This window comes from Solea senegalensis, linkage group LG2 (assembly GCF_019176455.1).
Source record: "Solea senegalensis isolate Sse05_10M linkage group LG2, IFAPA_SoseM_1, whole genome shotgun sequence".
Taxonomy (NCBI): Eukaryota; Metazoa; Chordata; class Actinopteri; order Pleuronectiformes; family Soleidae; genus Solea; species Solea senegalensis.
In genome coordinates this window covers 21,520,593-21,539,113 of record NC_058022.1, presented here as the reverse complement: position 1 = coordinate 21,539,113, position 18,521 = coordinate 21,520,593, and the positions used below count along the sequence as shown (strand labels likewise).

The following is an 18,521-nucleotide window of genomic DNA, read 5'->3' as shown; positions in this document are numbered from 1 at the left end:
GTGGGGAACCGGTGCTCAGGGAGATGACACTTGAGGTATTGTTACCCACACGGACAGACTGGGTTCTGTCGGTGAGGAAGTCCAGCAGCCAGTTGCACAGGGGGGTGTTGAGGCCCAGGGGGCCCAGTTTGTGTACCAGGTCCTGGGGGATGATCGTGTTGAATGCTGGAGCTGCAAACTGGAGTGGGTCATATGATGGAGGCAGTATGGAAATGATGTGGTCCTTAACCACCCGTACTGGGATGATCGTGGCAGACTTAATGCACGGGGGGACAACAGCCTGGGTCAGTGACGTGTTGAAGATGTCTGTGAGCACGCGGACCAGCTGGTCTGCGCACTCCTTGATCAGCCGCCCTGGGATGTTGTCAGGGCCAGATGCTTTCCGTGTGTTAACTTTTCTCAGGGCTCGCCGTACAGCAGTGGTTTCGAGCCTGAGTGCCTGTTCATCGGGGTGGGGGGTGGCTTTCCTCGTGGGGATGTTGTTCAGAGCTTCAAATCTCCCAAATAATTTGTTGAGCTCATTAAGGAAGCTGATGTGTCTCGGTAGGGTGAGGATGTGGCTTTGTAGTCTGTGACGGTCTTGATGCCCTGCCACAGTTGTCTGGTGTTGCTGGGGTCATCGAAGAAACCTTGGACCTTCAGGCTGTGGGCGCATTTTGCTGCCTTGATGGCCAAGTTCAGATTGGCCCTCGCTGTTCTGAGCGCCAACGCTCCACCGGATTTGAAGGCAGCATTACACTCCCTCAGTCTTGTGTGTACCTCCGTAGTCATCCAAGGGTTCTGGTTGGCCCATGTGACTATTGTCTTTTCTACTGTGACCTCCTCCATGCACCACTGAATGTAGCCAGTCACAAATGCAGCATACTCCTCCACATCTGTATGTTGACTGTCTGTTGCAGCCTCTCTGAACATGTCCCACTCAATGCACTCAAAACAGTCCTGTAGTGCAGACATAGCTCCCTCAGGCCACACTCTCACCTTCTTCACAGTAGGCTTTTCTCTGGTGAGTAGGGGCTGATATGCTGGAATTAGCATAACAGAGAGATGGTCTGAGGAGCCGAGGTGGGGGCGGGGGAATGCTCTGAAGGCCTTCTTGATGTTGGTGTAGACTAAGTCCAGTGTGTTTTTCCCTCTGGTAGCAAAATCCACATGCCGATGGAATTTTAGAACTTCTTCCAAAATTCCAAAAGTCTTCATGTTGGCCTCTTTAAAGTCCCCAGCAACAATGAAAACGCCCTCCGGGTGTATGGTTTGCATGTCACTGATGGCACTGTAGAAGGTACTTAGCGCTTGCTTGGTGTTAGCGCTGGGTGGAATGTACACAGCAACAATGGTGATGGTGGTGAATTCCCTGGGCAGGTAGAAGGGTCTTCATCTCATAATCACAAACTCAATGTCCACAGAGCAATGACTGGAGACCAGGGTAGCGTTGTTACACCAGCTGTTATTAGTGTAGATGCAAATTCCACCCCCTCAGGTTTTACCTGTGAGAACGTGACTCCTGTCAGCACTGAATGTTGTTAGCCCGTCCAGGCTAATGGCTGCTTCAGGGACAGATGAGTTTAGCCACGTCTCAGTGAAAATGAGGATGCAGCAGTTTCTTGTTTCCCTTTTAGTGGTTAAGTCCAGCTTCAGGTAGTCTAGTTGGCTTTCCAGGGAGCGTATGTTGGCGAGCAGGATGGGGGGAAGCGGTGTTTGGAAAGGGTTAGCTTTTAGCTTAGCTGTAAGTCCGCCACGACAACCGCGCTTCTGTTTCCCGCACCGCCTCCGGTGTCTCCGTGGGCGGACTGCGCGGGTGGGAGACTCTGCTTAGTAGGCCGCTGGGTCCGACTGGTGTAGCAGACCAAGGCTTTGTAATGTGACCCGCATCTCCGAATTTACGTAGTCGGAAAGACTGAATTTGCGAAAACTAAGCATGACCTGACGGTCATACTCTGTTTGTGTTCTGTTTTGCTGAGCAGACAGTAATGTAGATGACAAATTAAGCAGTGTATTGGCTGTATTACCGGGAGCCTAAGCAGCCGCTGCCGTACAGGGCGCCGCCATCTTGCTTGTAAATATATATTATGGGAGGCTACAGCGTGCAGAATGGACAGTTTTACTTCTTCAGCAGGGGATGACAGAATCCTGCCCATTAAATAAATAAGTGGACTGTGGGAGGAAACCAGATTATCTGGAGAAAGCGCACGCATACACAGTAAGTACATGCAGATTCCACTAAGAAAGCACTGGGATTTGAAACGGTGACCTTCTTGCATCAATTCTATTTAACAGTTGCTGTTTATTCACACTGTCAGTCAGCATATCAAAAATGCTTTCCGTTAAGATTTTCTTTGCATTTTCCTGAACCAATAATTTAATGGGTTGATTAACAATTGTCATTTAATGTCATTTAACAGTCAATAGACAAAATATACATTGTTTCCCTCTTCTACTAATCAGCGGCACATTGTTCATCGGTGACAAATTGAGGTGGTTCAGGCATCTGGTCAGGTGTATCTAGCATGCGTATCTGTGGGAAAACTTTTTGAAAACGGCAAAGAACAAGATCGTTTTGTGCCGTTTCCATCTGGACGTGGCCACAGTCTCTCCCTCTTGTTTATCGCTCATCTTCAGCGTGGTCTTTGAGGGACAGCATATGCACAGGGGGGAGTGGCTGACTGTGAGCTGACTGCTCAGAGAGTGAGTGAGAGAGAGAGTAGAGCAAGGAGCCAGTTCAGAGATGGAGAAAAGGAGGAGAAAACATGTCCTGCGATGTGACTATCGCACATGTGAACATCGCGTTGACAATGCGCAAACGATACATCCTGCAGCCCTATGCTGTATGCGCACTGTACTCCACCACATTGTTTGGTTCCAGCCTAGGTGAATCTCAACAGCCACTTTGTCTTACCTCACATTTGTTTCACTGCACTCTGACTTCTTTGTGGTAATCACTTGCATCCATCAAAGCACTTGCTGGTGCATATCTTAATTATGCCTACCCAATATGTCAGGAAAGGAAACAAAGGCAACATATCTTGCTTAATTGATATGAAGATTCTTAATTGAGTTAATATTTATGGCAGTTAATAATTAACAGCCTTAATTATAAATTCAGCATTTTTGTTTCCCTGACTCATAACATTTACTTGGTGACTTCAAGAGAACAACATTTTTTTAAAAAAATTTTTTAAACCACCATGATCTTAAATTGGGATCTTTGACCATTCATATCCATTATTGTTATAATAATTATTAATGTAATGTTTAACAAAGGCAGCCACAGGCAAAAATTATCCCAGAACAAAGCAAAGCAAAAGGCACAAGGGTAAAGTAAGGCAAAGCAGCATGTGTCAAAATAAAACAGCACAAGGGACAAAAACGACAAAAACACTACACCAGCAAGGATAAGACAACAATTGTGACTATACCTATATAATATAGGTATAGTCCGGCAGTTGTTTTGGGGAATTATTTTTTTTGTGATTTGCTTTGCTTTCTATTGGCCGATCACACTTATGACAGGCCAAGTGTGATTGTGATTAAAATACAATTGCAACTGTCCAGCTCAATTTTTTGTAGGGGGATCCACTTCTGAAACTTTCTTTGGGTGCTTATTGGTGTTTTCAGCCATTGTCCATTTGAAGGCAAGCGTCTCGCTTTACAAACTATATAGCTGTTGTTCTTCTGCCTGGCCTCGATCGTTGTGATTAATGCAGCCGAGATTAAAGTTTGTTTACTTCTGGTGTGCGCTGACTCCAACATTAAAGCTGTAAATTATCTGGGCGAAACAGTCACTTGCCTATCGTCAGTCAGATAGGAGAGACAGAAATAGCTGAAGATGGAGAGAGGTGAGGGATTGTTGAGAGTAAAGTTTAATTTTATGAAGCTGAGCAATGGGACCCCTACAGTCGTGCAGCAAATGCCGGGTAACAAGAGTATATAACCCACACAATTGTACAGTAAACACCGGGTAAAAGCAGATGGAACGCAAATATCCAATTTGAAATTATCCATCCATGCATCTTCTACCCTTTATCCTCCACATGAAGGTCGCAGGGGTGCTTTTCTTCTGGTTAAAAGTCCAATCAGTGACGATCCTTGTTTGACAGCATGTACCTACCTTAGAGTTCTCAACAGGCCTGAAAATTGCACCCCAACCTGATCCGGCCCACGGGTCTGTAAGCCCAAACCTAATGCAGCCTGACACACCAGCATGAATTGTCCGCTCGAACCCGACCCGAACAGGCGGGACTTCACATACTGTTGTACAGTTGCCCTTTGGTCAGCGGACAGCAACCGCAACTGGCTGAATTTCGGCCACAGGAATGTTGTGGCTTTGTGGAGCTCGGTGATGGACATTTTTTCCCCCAACATGCCGTTGGGGGAAAAATCGTTGGCATTTTGAATCCACCACCATTGCAAATATTTTCCATGCCTCTGATTTTCCCACTTCTCAAAAAGCAAGGGTGAATTTGCCTGTGGCAATACTACTTTTAGCCATCTCCATCTTCTCCAGCCAGGCTATAGGCATAAGTACCCAAGCAGTATGTATCAGGGGAATTTTATGCCAGCACACTATACTAAAAACGCATATACAGTGTATATGCGATGACATCAAACCTCTAACGTGCAAGTGTAAATTCCATTCACTTTCATTGGACAGACAGGCGTCACGCAGACGCTGCACACGCGTTGCACATGCGCCTACGTGACGGGTGTGTGACGTGTGAACTATGCCTCAAATATGTGACACGAAGACAACACGTGACTGTTAAGTACAAATCTACATGAGCTTACAGACACACACTGTGTAGTGTTTATGGAAATCAAATAGCGAGGGGTCATTCGTGCCGTGCCACGTGCGAACGCTGCGGATGCCTGTGAGCACACTCGTCTCAATGTACAAATAATTATTTATTTAATGATGATGAATTTTGAGTTTATCAGCTGCTTCACTTCACAGTTCAAGCAGTCCATGTCAGACCTGTCGCCAGACCTCAGTTTTAATGGGATCATACATACATTTGGCTTTCCCCGCTGCGTCACCGGCCGCACATCCTGGCTCTTTGGTTTCTGTTCCTGATTTTATTTTAAATTATTTTTTATTGAAAGCCCAATGTAAAATGCATGGAGTTGATAGGAGTAATCCGCATAGTGTTTAAATGTATGGCTTTTAATGTAGTAGACATTTGTTCATATTTAAGGTTATGCAATACAGCTTTAAGGTTCTTTTGGTGTAATCAGTTGCCTCCCCAACTTGAGCCCCAAGCAATAGCCGGCTCTTTGTACCCTGTTGCATTGTCCCTGAGCAAGGGCAGCTTCCATGTGTGAGAATGTGCGGCACCAGCAGCGACTCATACAACTATGGTAACACCAGAGGTGAGAACATAAAAGCTTCCGCTATTACCACTGTCACCACAAATTCTCAAATGTGTTTAGTGTCAAGCAAGTTCAAAAACATCAACATTTCCTTTCAACTCTGTGGCCTTGAATCTCTGAATTTTTAAGAACGACACAAAGGAAATTATTTCACTTTGTATTTATTTATTTTTCAAGCCAAAAATATTTTATCGTGTGGCATTTTTAAACTGTAACCTCCCTTGCTTTCCTTTGCCTATTCTTCCAATGGGCTTTTTAATGGGCAGAGAGAAAGATAAATATTAATATATTTTTAAGTGTCAGCTTGTTCTCAAAGGGGTGGTCTTGAGTAGGGTGTTAAAGAGCCTTTCTTCTTTTTTTCCGTTGCTTTGAAAAAAATATGTTTCAAGGATGGACATTATTGAGTTCATTAGTATGCCTCTCTCTCTTCTCTGTTTCCTTTAGCAAAGCTATAAGCCTCCTGATGAATGAGAACAAATTGAATGTTTGTTTGTTTGTTTTTTTCTCGAGTAAGCAGCAACAGACTGCATGTGGTGTACCTCTTCCTGACTGGGTGTCAAACACAAATTATGTGTCACCTGCTAAGGCAGTGTGAGTGAGGAACACCACTGAAGATGTTTTTATACCAGGTTTAGACAGGCATGAGTTTGTGACTATAGTCATTAAAACAAAACCTGCTCATGGGTTCCTGTAGTGAACAATGTTAGCAGGAGTGGCTTTTGGTTCGGGCAATTTCTGGCAGCAGGGAGAATATTGCTGCAGGAGTATTGTGAGCGACCTTCTTATTAGAATGTCAATGTCATGTTGCAGTTATATACAGATACAATATATCTATTGAATCTTGTAGCATTTTTAGCTCATTTGTTTGCTGTCATAACTCCAAAATTCACACGTCTTGTGAACCTGTTACCCTGTACGCTGTGTAGCCACAAAAAGAAGGTGTTTTTTTCCACATGTATTTGCAGAGCAGCACTTATGATTGAAAACCATTCTTATGGAGAGATTTTGTGTTTATGAGCATATTTGATGTTGTAATAACGTTTTCATGAAGCTTCAAATGGCTCTTTGAAGCTTTAGACTTGGCTTTAAGGTTCTGCAAAGAATGATGTGTAACCATAAATCATGAAGCTAAGGGTTGCATCATTCCAGTCAGTGTCATCATGGATATATAACAGCAATAATACGAATAACTCATCTATTTGGAGGTCCAGCCTCACTTGCAGCAGCTGACCAGGATCAAGTTAGCATGTAAAACTGTCTGTAGGCAGACTGAGTTGAACCAGAGGAAAAATAGACATTAGTGTATGATGACATCTGTTACTGCAGTTAAAATGGCCAGTGAGAAGGGCACATGGCCACATTAGCCTCCAAATAACTGTTTCCGGGCAGTAAAAGACATTTATAAAGGTTTTATTCAGAAAGTTAGTGTTGGCCTAAAAGGCATACTTTGACATTTAATTTTAGTTTGCCTTTGTTCCTTTGCGGGCGATTGTAACAGTTCCCTTCTTTTTGTCTGTATGTTTGAGAAAAGATTCTGAGACAGTAACTCTTAAATGTCAGGTTATCCCTGTAGGATACATTATTGTACAATGAAACATCCATCTCGTTTATGACCCCCATGGTATACTGCAGGAACCATAGATCAGTAATTGCCTCAGAATTTCTTTAAAGGTGACTAAAGTGACACCTTTGAGATGAATTCATTTCTTTTTTTTTTTAGCCTATTAACAACAAGTAACATGATGGTGGCATTAACATGGCATTAGGTTCCTTTATTAAGGGACTAACTAATGTTCAGACTGCAAGCACATTTAATTATTTCTCTAATTAGACATTTTCTTACACAGTATTATTTTGAATTAGTCAAATCAGATGTGTCCAGACAACCAATATTTCTGAATGGGTTTGCTTTGGTTATGACAAAGGTGTACCCACCATAGTACTGTACCAACTAATTCCAGCACCAAATTTGATTGGTCATCGTTGTGTCACATTTATGTTAGTGCTCAGACTGGGATGCATCTGTATCTGTATGCATTTGAATTGCACCTACAAATGTTTTTTTTTTTGCAGTCCAGTCTTTAGAAAACCAATCTAGATAAAACTTGGATGTTGAATTTTTTAGTGCAGTCTGACGGCCTAAGGCAGAGGTCTAATAAGATGTACAGGATTTTGTCATGATGGACATGAACCAGCACTCTCAAAGAAAGGTGAAAGGGCTGCACTTACGTATGTTACCCTAGGATTGATTGAAAAATGGGCGTAGACTTCGGATTTGAAAAATGAAGCCTGAAGTTGGACAGGCAACTCTGCTGGTTTAAAAAACAATGCAAGTCAATTGAAAAATGGGCTACCTCTGAATTGATTCATGAAGTCAAATAACATTTTTCTGAGGAGACAAAACATGATGTCAGTTAAATTTGTTTGTTAAGCTCCCATTTAGCAGCAAATACAAGACAGAAGCTAGGTATGGGGTGGACACCATGTGATTATCAACTCTTAAGACTCGTCTTAAGAATGTGTTCACTGCTTTCACCGTTAGACAGATTTTTCCAACAGGAAACTCAAATTTGTAAACCAGAGTTTTCTCCATAGAGACAATCTTAGATTTTACAGGTACACAGGAGCTGCTGGTCTACTGATGCCTCCTGTGTTTTTTGTGTCATTTGTGTCACTGAGGTAAATCTGAACAAAGGATTTTTAAACATTAAGGTCATAAAATGGTGAGGGTTTACACACCTGACTAAGGAGACATGGAGAGAAGACTACATCCACTTTGACATACAATCAACTTTTAGAATGAATGGTCCATTTAAGAGGGTTTAGTGGCAGAAATTATATAACAATATACATAAATGTGTAATCACTTAAAGCGGCCATAGCATGGTCCTATCTCACTTATATGTGAGATATGGAGGTGTACTTACAAAGTAATTTTTATGGTCAAAAACCTCCTAGTCGCTACAAACAAGCCAATGTAAATGTCTCATCACTGAGCTCTCGTCAGCCGTGCTGTTTCAGACCAAAACCACACCCGCAGAACCCGACCTGCCTTGGGATTGGCCAGTTACCTGGAAGTGACGTAATTGGCACGTCAGCTCTCAGATCCGCAGCTCCCCCTCTGGAAAGGCGGACGCACCGCTAACAATTATCAAAACATTGAGTAATGCCGTAATCCCTTACGCATTTGATCTGGAGTCTGACCCAGAGTCAGAAGAGCGTAGCTTAGCCTGTAGCCGGTTATCGCTAATACTTAACAACAAAGACAGTTATATACGTATTGTTGGCACTGCTCCTTCATTTAGGTGAAGTTTGGTGCTGTGTCCTGCTTTATATTGCTACTTTCAACCATAGAAGAAGAAGAAGTACTCTTGTTGTAGCTGCTGAGCGTATCAGTTGTACGGAGCTCAGCAGCTACAATGAGAGTAGTTCTTCTTCTTCTACGGTTAAAAGTATGTCACTGAATGTGCCCGGACTGGGAGGTGCTGCTGTTTGTTCCAGTTACATAACTAGTCAACGGAAGTGCCGTTCCGCTTCGTAGAGCTCAGGAAAACAATCAAACCCTGCACTCTCAGCAGTGGCTAAACTGATTGTTATGGACTTTTAGGGCTTCATAAACGAGATAATGACGCAGATACACACACAAATGCAGTGTTAATTGGCACTTCTGGGATCTTTGACAATTAAAAAAATGTAGCTTTCATATGTTCTTTAGGCAACGGCTATGCTTTAACAGAGTCTACCATCTTATTTCAAGGCTATGGAAACCAGTTTTTTATACTACAGAGATAATGAACCATGCCATTAGGGATAGAAATTGATAAGAATTTAACTATTCTGATTCCATTATCGATATTGCTTATCGATCCAATTCTTTATCGATTCTCATTGGGTGAGGGAATAAGTACAGATGTGTTGGTTTGTATTAACTATCTTTACTATCTGATTTTCACATTAATTGGTCCAAACAAAAAAAAAAAAAAATGTTGGGCCCAACCACCATTACGTGACATAAAAACTAAAAACACAGACTCCTCTGTGACATTTGTTTATCCTTGCCCCAGTCATTTTATTCTTCCCTGCCTCTGTGAACGGAGTAGCTAGAGGTGCAATTGCTGCAGCCTCTGAGCTAGTCAGACTCTCGCTGTCATCATCATCATCTAAATTTGATAGACAATGGCAATGGAGATTACTCGTATAGTAAAACTTTATACAATGAAATGGCGCTTACATTAACTAAGTTGACAGAGCCTGTCTTGCCTGGAGAGTTGAAAATTAGCAGTGTATCAAACACGCGACAGTCCTGTCGTGTGGCCAAATGTTTCTGCATTTTGGACGAAAAGGAAACTTTAAAAGTGTGACCGTCTTGTCGTCTTTTTGCGAGAAATATAACCACACTTTAGAGCACTTCTGCCTCAGTGCCATGTTTGCTGCGTTTGAAACCAAAACAACGCAGCGTGTATGTGACGTCATGATGCATTTACAACGAGCAGAACCGATAAGCAGAATCATTAAAGGCGACATAGACCGGAAGCTCCAATTAACGCGCGTTTGTGTGTGTGTATCTGCGTCATTACCTCGTTTATGAAACCCTAAAGTTTCAGAACAACAGTTCAGCCACTGCTGAGAAAATAGTGTTATATTGTTTTCCTGGGCTCTGCGAAGCGGATCGGCACTTCCGTAATTTGATGTCGTCATCAGAAATCCTCACCACTCCTCTCACCACCGTAGGGCCCCCTGGTGCGGGCAGTAGTCTGGGCACATCCGGTTGCGTACATTCAACCGCAGAAGAAGAAGAACTACTCTCGTTATAGCTGCTGAGATGCAGAGCATCCACTGTGCCAGAGGGGGAGCTGTGTGTCTGAGAGATGACCTATCTATTACGTCACTTCCAGGTACCTGGCCAATCACAGGACAGTGGGAAAGCTCTCATTGGCTGGCCAATCACAACACAGTCCACGTTCTGGGGGTGTGGTTTTGGTCTGAAACAGCGCGGCTGACGAGAGCGTTAGTAAGGAGATATTTTGATCGGCTCGTTTGCAGCGACTAGTAGGTTTTTAACCATGAAAACAAGTTAATGAATGTAAGTAGACCTCCATAACTAACATATGTGTGATAAAAGCATTCGATGTCGCCTTTAAGCAGGCATACTAACGGTTCAGAGGAATCGATTGACTGTGCACAGGTTCTGAAGTAGAACCGGTTCTCGATTCCCATCCCTACATGCCATATGTATCCTAGTAAATTCAGTTTCTACAAAATATGTCTGAATGTTAGATACTGGACCTTTAAACACACAAGAGCCTTTTTACAACACCTGATTTGTTGTCTTTGAAATGGATTCAAACACCTAAAACTAATTTACATTAACTTGGAAGAACACAGGATAAGGTGAAGTTGGGGTGAGCTTAAATTATGACAGATTCTATATGTCCTTGAACATAAACACAGGCAGTCTTCATATTTGTGGGGCACATCTGCTCTCAGTGTCAATAACAGACTGTTCTTATTACTGTCAGGAATTGGGACACAAATTACACAAATTATGATGGGGACCATATTCAATAACATGTTAAAGCCTTCAATGCAAATTGTGCTAAAACACTGATCAATCTCATCTAGCGTGCCCCACTTTCAAAACTGGCACAAGCAGGCTGAAGGAAAAAAATACTATCAAATATTATAAGTGTAGATGTTTAAAAACAACACCACCATGTGATAAAAATCACACCATCGCAGCCCATTGTCTGACATATTACTTAGACAACAATCTTGCACCTGTTTCAGCAATGATGTCACCAGTATGTTTAATTTCATTTCATTGCAAGCAAGGATCTGTTTTCCAATCGACTGCCTGTCCAAACTGATTTCTTTGTGCTTTGTGTTTGTAAGTGAACTCTCTGGACCATGAATGCAATTTATTCAGCGTATTAACAGCTTAAGGTGAATTTAACTAACCATTCAAACTACTTTGTTGTTGCATGTTTAATCTACAGAACAGCAATTGAAAATGACCCCCATCTCAAGCCTCAAGCATATGCTAAGGAATGCTGAATTTATTTATTTTTATTTCAGTTTCTAGTTTCTTGATTTGATGCGATTTGGCAGATCATTTTTAAGTCTGGGGCCCTTTCTCAAACAACCGTTTATTTAGCACTATAGGAGTTCACTTAGGAGTACCTCGTTTTCACTAGGCCATGGGCTGTTCTGAAGAGACATTAATTATCATACAGTCTATTTATTAAATTATGTGGTTGTAAATTCAGTTATCTTTAAATGGCAAACTGAATCAAAAATTTGTTATATGTCGTTTATATTAATGGCTATTGAGCTTTCATGGGAAGGAAGAAAAGGCTGTTGCATTTTTTATGAATTTATTATCACCTGAAATTGATGTGGTGAAAGTGGTGTGTGTCCATAACCTTTCAATGAGCCTTGTACATACACTGGAGCAGGTCCATGTCATATTGAGTTTGTTTACAATGGCCAACTTCACATCTAGATGTCACTAAATCCTACACAGAAGACATTTGATCAATAAGTAAAAGATGCAGTGTCGCTTTATTGGCTAACAATACCTTAATATGTCGTTTTCATGATTTCATGTTATTTGAACATTTCACATCTTGTTTTATTGTTTTCTTTTCTGCACTGCATATTTTGTTGTGTCTTGTTTTGAATGGTTTCCGCAGTATGCATTGATACGGAGCCTAATATGTTTGGTCTGGAAACTAGGGCTTGGGTCCAAAAAATCAATTAATTGATTAAAATGGATCTTCTATTTAATAATATGATATTGATTCATAAAACCGATGATTGATATTGTTATACAAACCTTTTAGTGGGGTGTGAAGGCTTTACTCTCATTAATCTTGTGAGACTAACAAGGAGGTTTGGCCGTGTGAAGAAGACATCTGTGGAACAAATTAGTGCTTGCACCGGAAACCTATTTTCAGACTTTACTCAGCAACAGGGAATATTATTTTCTGATTGGCTGATAGGTTGCTAATTCAAGACAGCTATGAATAAACTACGCAGAGCAATCTTCCTCTGCATCATCGATTCATAGATTATGCGCGGTAAGTTTGATTACATGAGAAATGTAATGTGTGGCATGTGAGTGTGTGAACTTTTTTCTGATCAACTTTATTTTAATTATTTTAAACAATAATACAAATACAAAACACACACACTGAACATGCAGGGGGTATTCCAGAAAGCAAGTTCAACAAACTCTGAGTCTATCCCTGAACTCTGAGTTGACTTACTCTGAGTCGGGAAACTCTGAATATCCGGTTCCAGAACAGCTGATCTGAGTTAGTTCAATCAACTCTGAGTATGTTAACCTCGATTTACGCGCGTGCACAACCACTATAAAAAGCCATCATCAATGGAGCCCCGATACCACGAGTCACCATGACAACCGAGAAAAAAAAAGATCAACTTATTTCAGTGAGAAGGAGTTGGAGATCCTTATACTGGCCTATGGAGAATATGAGAACATATTTCGCCGCAAATGCAACACAGCTGCAGCAGCGAAGGAGAGAGAGAGACCGCATGGGAGAAAATTGCTGCCAGAGTCAACATGTAAGTTCGAATGTACTATTTCATTGATGTAACATTTAACCGTAAGATCGTAGCATAGCCTATAGTTATGAATATAAGTAGGAGTTTTTCATTTAGGTGCAATCCAACAGGAGAAAGGAGGACTTGGAAGCAGCTCAAAATGAAACATAAAAACATAATTGAAAAAGGTAAGGCATATTTTGCTAGGCTATGATTGTACCTCACTTTGATTTTTTTTTTTTTTTTATTGACTTTGGCTATTAAACGTAACGTAAATATTAATTCAGATTGCAAACATTGAGTTCTGCTCAGCCAACAGAAAGAAGGCAGAGGCCCGAAAAAATGGGTGGAGAGCTGGCTCTCAGCCAAAACAGGGGTCACCCTGTGGCTGAAGGCATCCCCGGGGGAAGCTCATCTGAGGCTGTCACCCCCCAGGACACAAGTGCCTACATCAGATGCAAGTATACACTTATGTCTTTTTTAAAAATAAAACTTCACAGGAGGAGGAGGAGGTGGAGGAGGAGGAAACGCTGTCTCCCCACAGGGAGAGATCCGGAGGGGCCTACTGAAGTGTGTCTTAATATTATGTATAGCTACTGGCACTGCTCTACCCATTCATATTCATTTACATTCTTGAGTGGAATTTGGAGTTTGACATGTACACTGAAGTGATGAGCATAGATAATGGACAAACTAGCACATTCTTGTCCTTCAACAGAACATGGCTGGGCATCACCAAGAGGAGGGTCCATCAACTTCTACAGCACAGCTTGACACAGTGAGATTTTCGGTCAATACCATGTTAAATCTGTATGTAGAACTGCAGGAATTAAATGTCGTCCATATGTTTCCGAGTTGCCGGTAAAAGAGTTGTACAGGGTGCACCTAATGAAAACCATTCAAAAAAACGAGAAATAAATGGTGTACCTGGACCGGCAAATCAGAAAAACAGACTTGGAAATTGAGGTGGGTGCATTGTCATGGTGAAACAGGTGAATATGTGAAATGTGTTAATAGTTGGAACTATATTACAAATCCTGACTGTTGCTTTTGTACTTTTAGGGAATAAAGTAGAACCAAATCACATTTGAATTTGTCTTTTATTTTTAATCAAAAGTGGTTTCGGGCGATGAGGTCTCTTACAGCCCTTCCATCCTGAACATCTGCAGGGATGGGATGGTCATCCTCAGCGTCGTTGATTTGTACGGCAGGGTGTTGCTCTCCTCTAATAATTGCAATATTATGGAGAACAACACATGCCACAATGATGTCACATGCCCTCTCTGGGGTGACCCTGAGCTTACGTAGGCACTGGAACTGGGATTTGAGTATGCCTATGGTCATCTCAACCCGGGCTCTCGTCCTGCAGTGGGCCACATTAAAACGTTGTTGGGGCGCCGGCTCAGGGTCAGGGTAAGGGGTCAACAGAGAGGGCTGGCATGGATAGCCTCGATCCCCCAGCAGGTAGCCATCAAAATCTCCTGTAATTAGAGGACACATTTGAGTGCATGTAGAAAGGGAGACAAAGAACATTTGTACAAAGCTTTAGCTTCCTTACCACGTGCAAATCTGTTGCTCAGACTACACTCCCGGTAGATCCGGGAATCATGAACTGAGCCAGGCCACTTAGCTTCTACATTTGTAATAAGAGAAGCTGCATCACATATGATCTTTTGTGTCCCATCTATGCATCCTATCACATTTGGAAGGCCAGCAAAATGACAGCTAATTAAGCTACTTACCCCACAGTGCGAGGGTTACCTTCCTCACAGCTCTACACACTGTTGCCATTCCGTAATGCTCTGCATCCCCGATGTTATAAAGAAAACTGCCGTTTCCAAAACATACGTAGCGCTATGCATAAAATTTGCTCTGATGTGAGTGCTTGTCTGCGGTGTGTGAGGTTAGTGATATATGGCCGGAGAAGGTTATTGAGATAAATGATACTGTTGGATGAAAAGCGGTAGCGTTCGAAAAGAAAATCCTCGGGAAATGATAAAACGTCTAATCTGGGTCGGAAGATTCTCTCATGACGTAATGCATTTCTAATCAATACGGCTTTGATGTCGATTGGATTTCTAATGAATGGGCAATCCAACTGCTTTCTTCGTGTGGGAGGAGACAGGTAGAAACTCTGGGTTTCTTATAGTAAACGTGCCAGCGAGCAGGTTATGTTCACAGAGTAAGTTACCGCAGTAACAGACCCAGAGTTTAAGTTACCTCTCTTTCTGCAACGGATAACTCAGAGTTTCCCTCATCTCAGGGTTAACAAACTCAGAGTTCTCACATAACCCACTTTCTGGAATACCCCCACAGAACACCACCCCCCACCCTTGAACTGCGCTTCTTTTTACCGACATGCAAACATTTGAGTAAAATGGCTATCCCAAACATCTATGCCAGTGTGAAGCATTTGCACTTGTCAGTCAGTCAGTCATCATCTACCGCTTTATCCTCCACCAGAGGGTCGTGGGGGGTGCTGTGCCAATCTCAGCTACATCGGGCGATAGGCAGGGTACACCCTGGCAGTTGGCCAGTCCATAGCAGGGCCAAATAGAGACAAATAACCATTCACTCTCAGATTCACACCTATGGTCAATTTAGCGTAACCAATTGACCTAATTCCCATATTGCATGTTTTTGGACTGTGGGAGGGAGCCGGAGAACCCGGAGAGAACCCACGCACACACGGGGAGAACATGCAAACTCCATGCAGAAAGGCCTTTGCTCCAACCGGGTCTTCTCGCTGCAAGGCGAGAGTACTAACCACAATACCACCGTGTGAGCCCCCACTTGGTATTTGCACTTTGTTAATGTGCAGAGTTTGATTTTTGTTTTCAAAATTGTTCTTTTAATAAGCTAAAAGCAGATGTCTTGCACACAAGTGAAATAGTGACAGCTGATGATACCTTGCTGGGAAATATTTTAATTCTAGGGTGTTTATTACATACTGTAAATGCATGTGCTGGTTAACATGTCATTTATTTACATTTTCAGAATTCTACTCTCTTGCAGGGACTGGATGGCTGTTCAGATGTATTTATTTACATGTATTTTGTTTAATACAGGTAATGGCATTTATGATGCCTAGGTACTAAATGTAGCACTTGAATGTCACATGTTCAGTGTGCTGGTCATTTTAAATAAAAGGTACATTAATGTAACTGCTTTGGATTCTGTTGTTAATGTAAACACAAATACTCTCCATATGCCGCAACTGTGAGGAATCTTTGTATAATTAATTATTCATTCTGTAAAAATTTTTTTATCACCAACGAGTGGTATTGTAACTGAAATATTGCTAATTAAATGGAATTGAGTCATGGATCGAGTTGAATTGAGAACTTATGAATCGGAATCAAATTGATTCAGGAAATTGGTGGCAATACCCAGCACTATTGGAAACCTGACATAAATTGTAGGCATAAAACAGTGTTTATCTATTTTTAGAAGAATGAAAAGAAGAAGAAAAATAAGTGCATGAGTGCATGGTTTTTATGAAGTTGTTATGAAGTCTCCTTCATCTCATGATGTTGCCCATCAAGGTCAAAGAAATGTGGTTAGAAGAGGAAAGTGTTTTTTAAAAAGACATACTGCATGCCAGTACTGCAGGTTGCATGTTTTTTCACCTCTGTGTTCATCTGGGAGAGAAACTAGGTGTTGATTGGTGTTGCACTTAGAGAGAAATGTGAGAAAACCTGGCTAATTATCAGTAGTTTTCAAATCTGCTGTACTTCTTTAAGTGATATCTTTCAATCAGTGAAGTACACAGACACACAACACACATCTGATATATTGACAATTTTAGCAACAATGGAAATGTTGTTTCTTAATGTAGTTGTATAACACCTGTCTGCAGGAAATCACTGAAAACCACAGTGATGTCTGTACAATCTGTTTTTTTTATTTCCTTAATCTCTGATGGCATAACATTGGCATTTAAAAACTCAATGTAGGCCTTGTAAACCATGGTTGCATGATTAGAAAATAATATTTTTCGTTGTTAGAATGAATGCGTGTTTAATTGAACTCTTTTTCATGTGTTTCAGTTTTATAATCTGCTCAGGGAACTGGTCTGAAGTTGTGTGGAAGCAGTGGAGTGTAGAATACTTGGAGCATGTTTTAGTCCATCACTGGATATTCACTGAATAAAACAGGCTGGACTGTGAAATTAATGTATTTCTGGTTGCCTTGGCCTGAGGCTGCTGCAGAACTCTGGAGAGAAAGTGAAGTTATTGCTTAAGTGTATTACGTGTGTGCTTTGTGCATTTGTATGTAGAACTTGTTGTACTGATGTGCCTGAGGAGGAAGCCGAAGCTCATCCTGGTGACACAGTAGAAGGGAGGGGAGGAGGTGTCAAAACCCTTAATGAACGCATGTTTTTTCCTCCATTCACTGTTCCAGCATCGTGACAGATCTGCAATAGGACCAGCACATAATCCAAAAACGCACACAAACAAACACACAAACACATGCCTCAGGAAAGCTGTTTTAAAAGACAGCTTGAATAGAGACATTGGTGTCTGAGCTGGACTCATTTTAGTTATTTAGTCAGACAGCCTTTTTTTTCCCACTTCTGGCGAAAAAAGATTAATTGAACTTCAGGGCCACCGTACGTCAGAGTTCACTGTGCACTTTAAATCCACACAGATCGACCAATATATCACAATAATTTAGAGCCTGAATATACTGGATCCTTATCATGACCCTGGTGTGGTTCTCCGAATGTGGGAACAGCCAGATAGGACATCACTCCAGCCCTGCAGTATCTTGACATCTTCAACTTCCTGATTAACTTCCCTTCATCTTACTCTTGAGAGTCACAAGCTATGTTTACATGGACACAATTAATTGGAATAAAAGCCTAAGCAGAATAAAAATATGCCATGTAACCATGTCAGTCCTATACTGCCGATCATCATACAGATCAGTGTTTATATAAACAGTCCGATCATGACTTCTTGGTTAGGTGCTATCATGCGTCTCATCCATGTAAACCGGATGTATTGGCTAAAGATAACGTTGTTGTTACTGGAAGGGTAAAGTTCACGTTAGCGTGATGTAGCATAACATTAGCAATAGAAACGGGCATTGTAATGTAAATCATTTCTGTGTAAATGTTGCTGTGGAGATTAACTATTGGTAAATCTAGTCTGAATCCATGATTTACCTAGAGCAAACCATGTAATCTGTTGCTGGTGGGTTGCCACTGCTCAATTTTACAGCAGCAATCCTCCTCTGCACTCTCCCTGGATCTGTAGGGATCCAGTAAAATGCTCTCCCATTAGCCTGTGTTGTCTACATCCATAGAGGTGAACAGTGTTATTACAGAGCCTTGGCTATGTGATGTCGGCTACTGGAGTGCTATTAGCCACACCTGCAGTTTTTACTGTTCCCTCATCAGTTAGTCTCTGCCATTTTGTCTATTCAGTCACAAGATAATCTTCCAGCATTTCCTGTTTAGTGTATGAGCCTTGTTGTTCTTTTTGAAGAAAATCATAACTATGTTCTTCACACATAGTTATGGTGTGAAGAACAACATTTAGTCTCTTTAGGAATAACAGAGACAAAATGGCTCTTTAGTTCTTGTC

At 41.7% G+C, this 18,521-nt stretch overlaps 2 protein-coding genes across 2 annotated transcripts in view; one reads left to right on the top strand and one right to left on the bottom strand.

Annotated features, from left to right (window-relative positions):
• LOC122785266 (inactive dipeptidyl peptidase 10-like) overlaps nt 1-18,521 on the top strand; it is a 280,721-nt gene that overhangs the window by 17,150 nt on the left and 245,050 nt on the right. The gene's annotated exons all lie outside the window — the stretch shown is intronic.
• LOC122762775 (putative nuclease HARBI1) lies at nt 14,041-15,188 on the bottom strand. Its single transcript, XM_044017963.1, is given in 5 exon segments — nt 14,041-14,411; nt 14,489-14,676; nt 14,678-14,772; nt 14,774-15,035; nt 15,151-15,188. Coding segments are annotated over 5 exon segments (954 nt in total).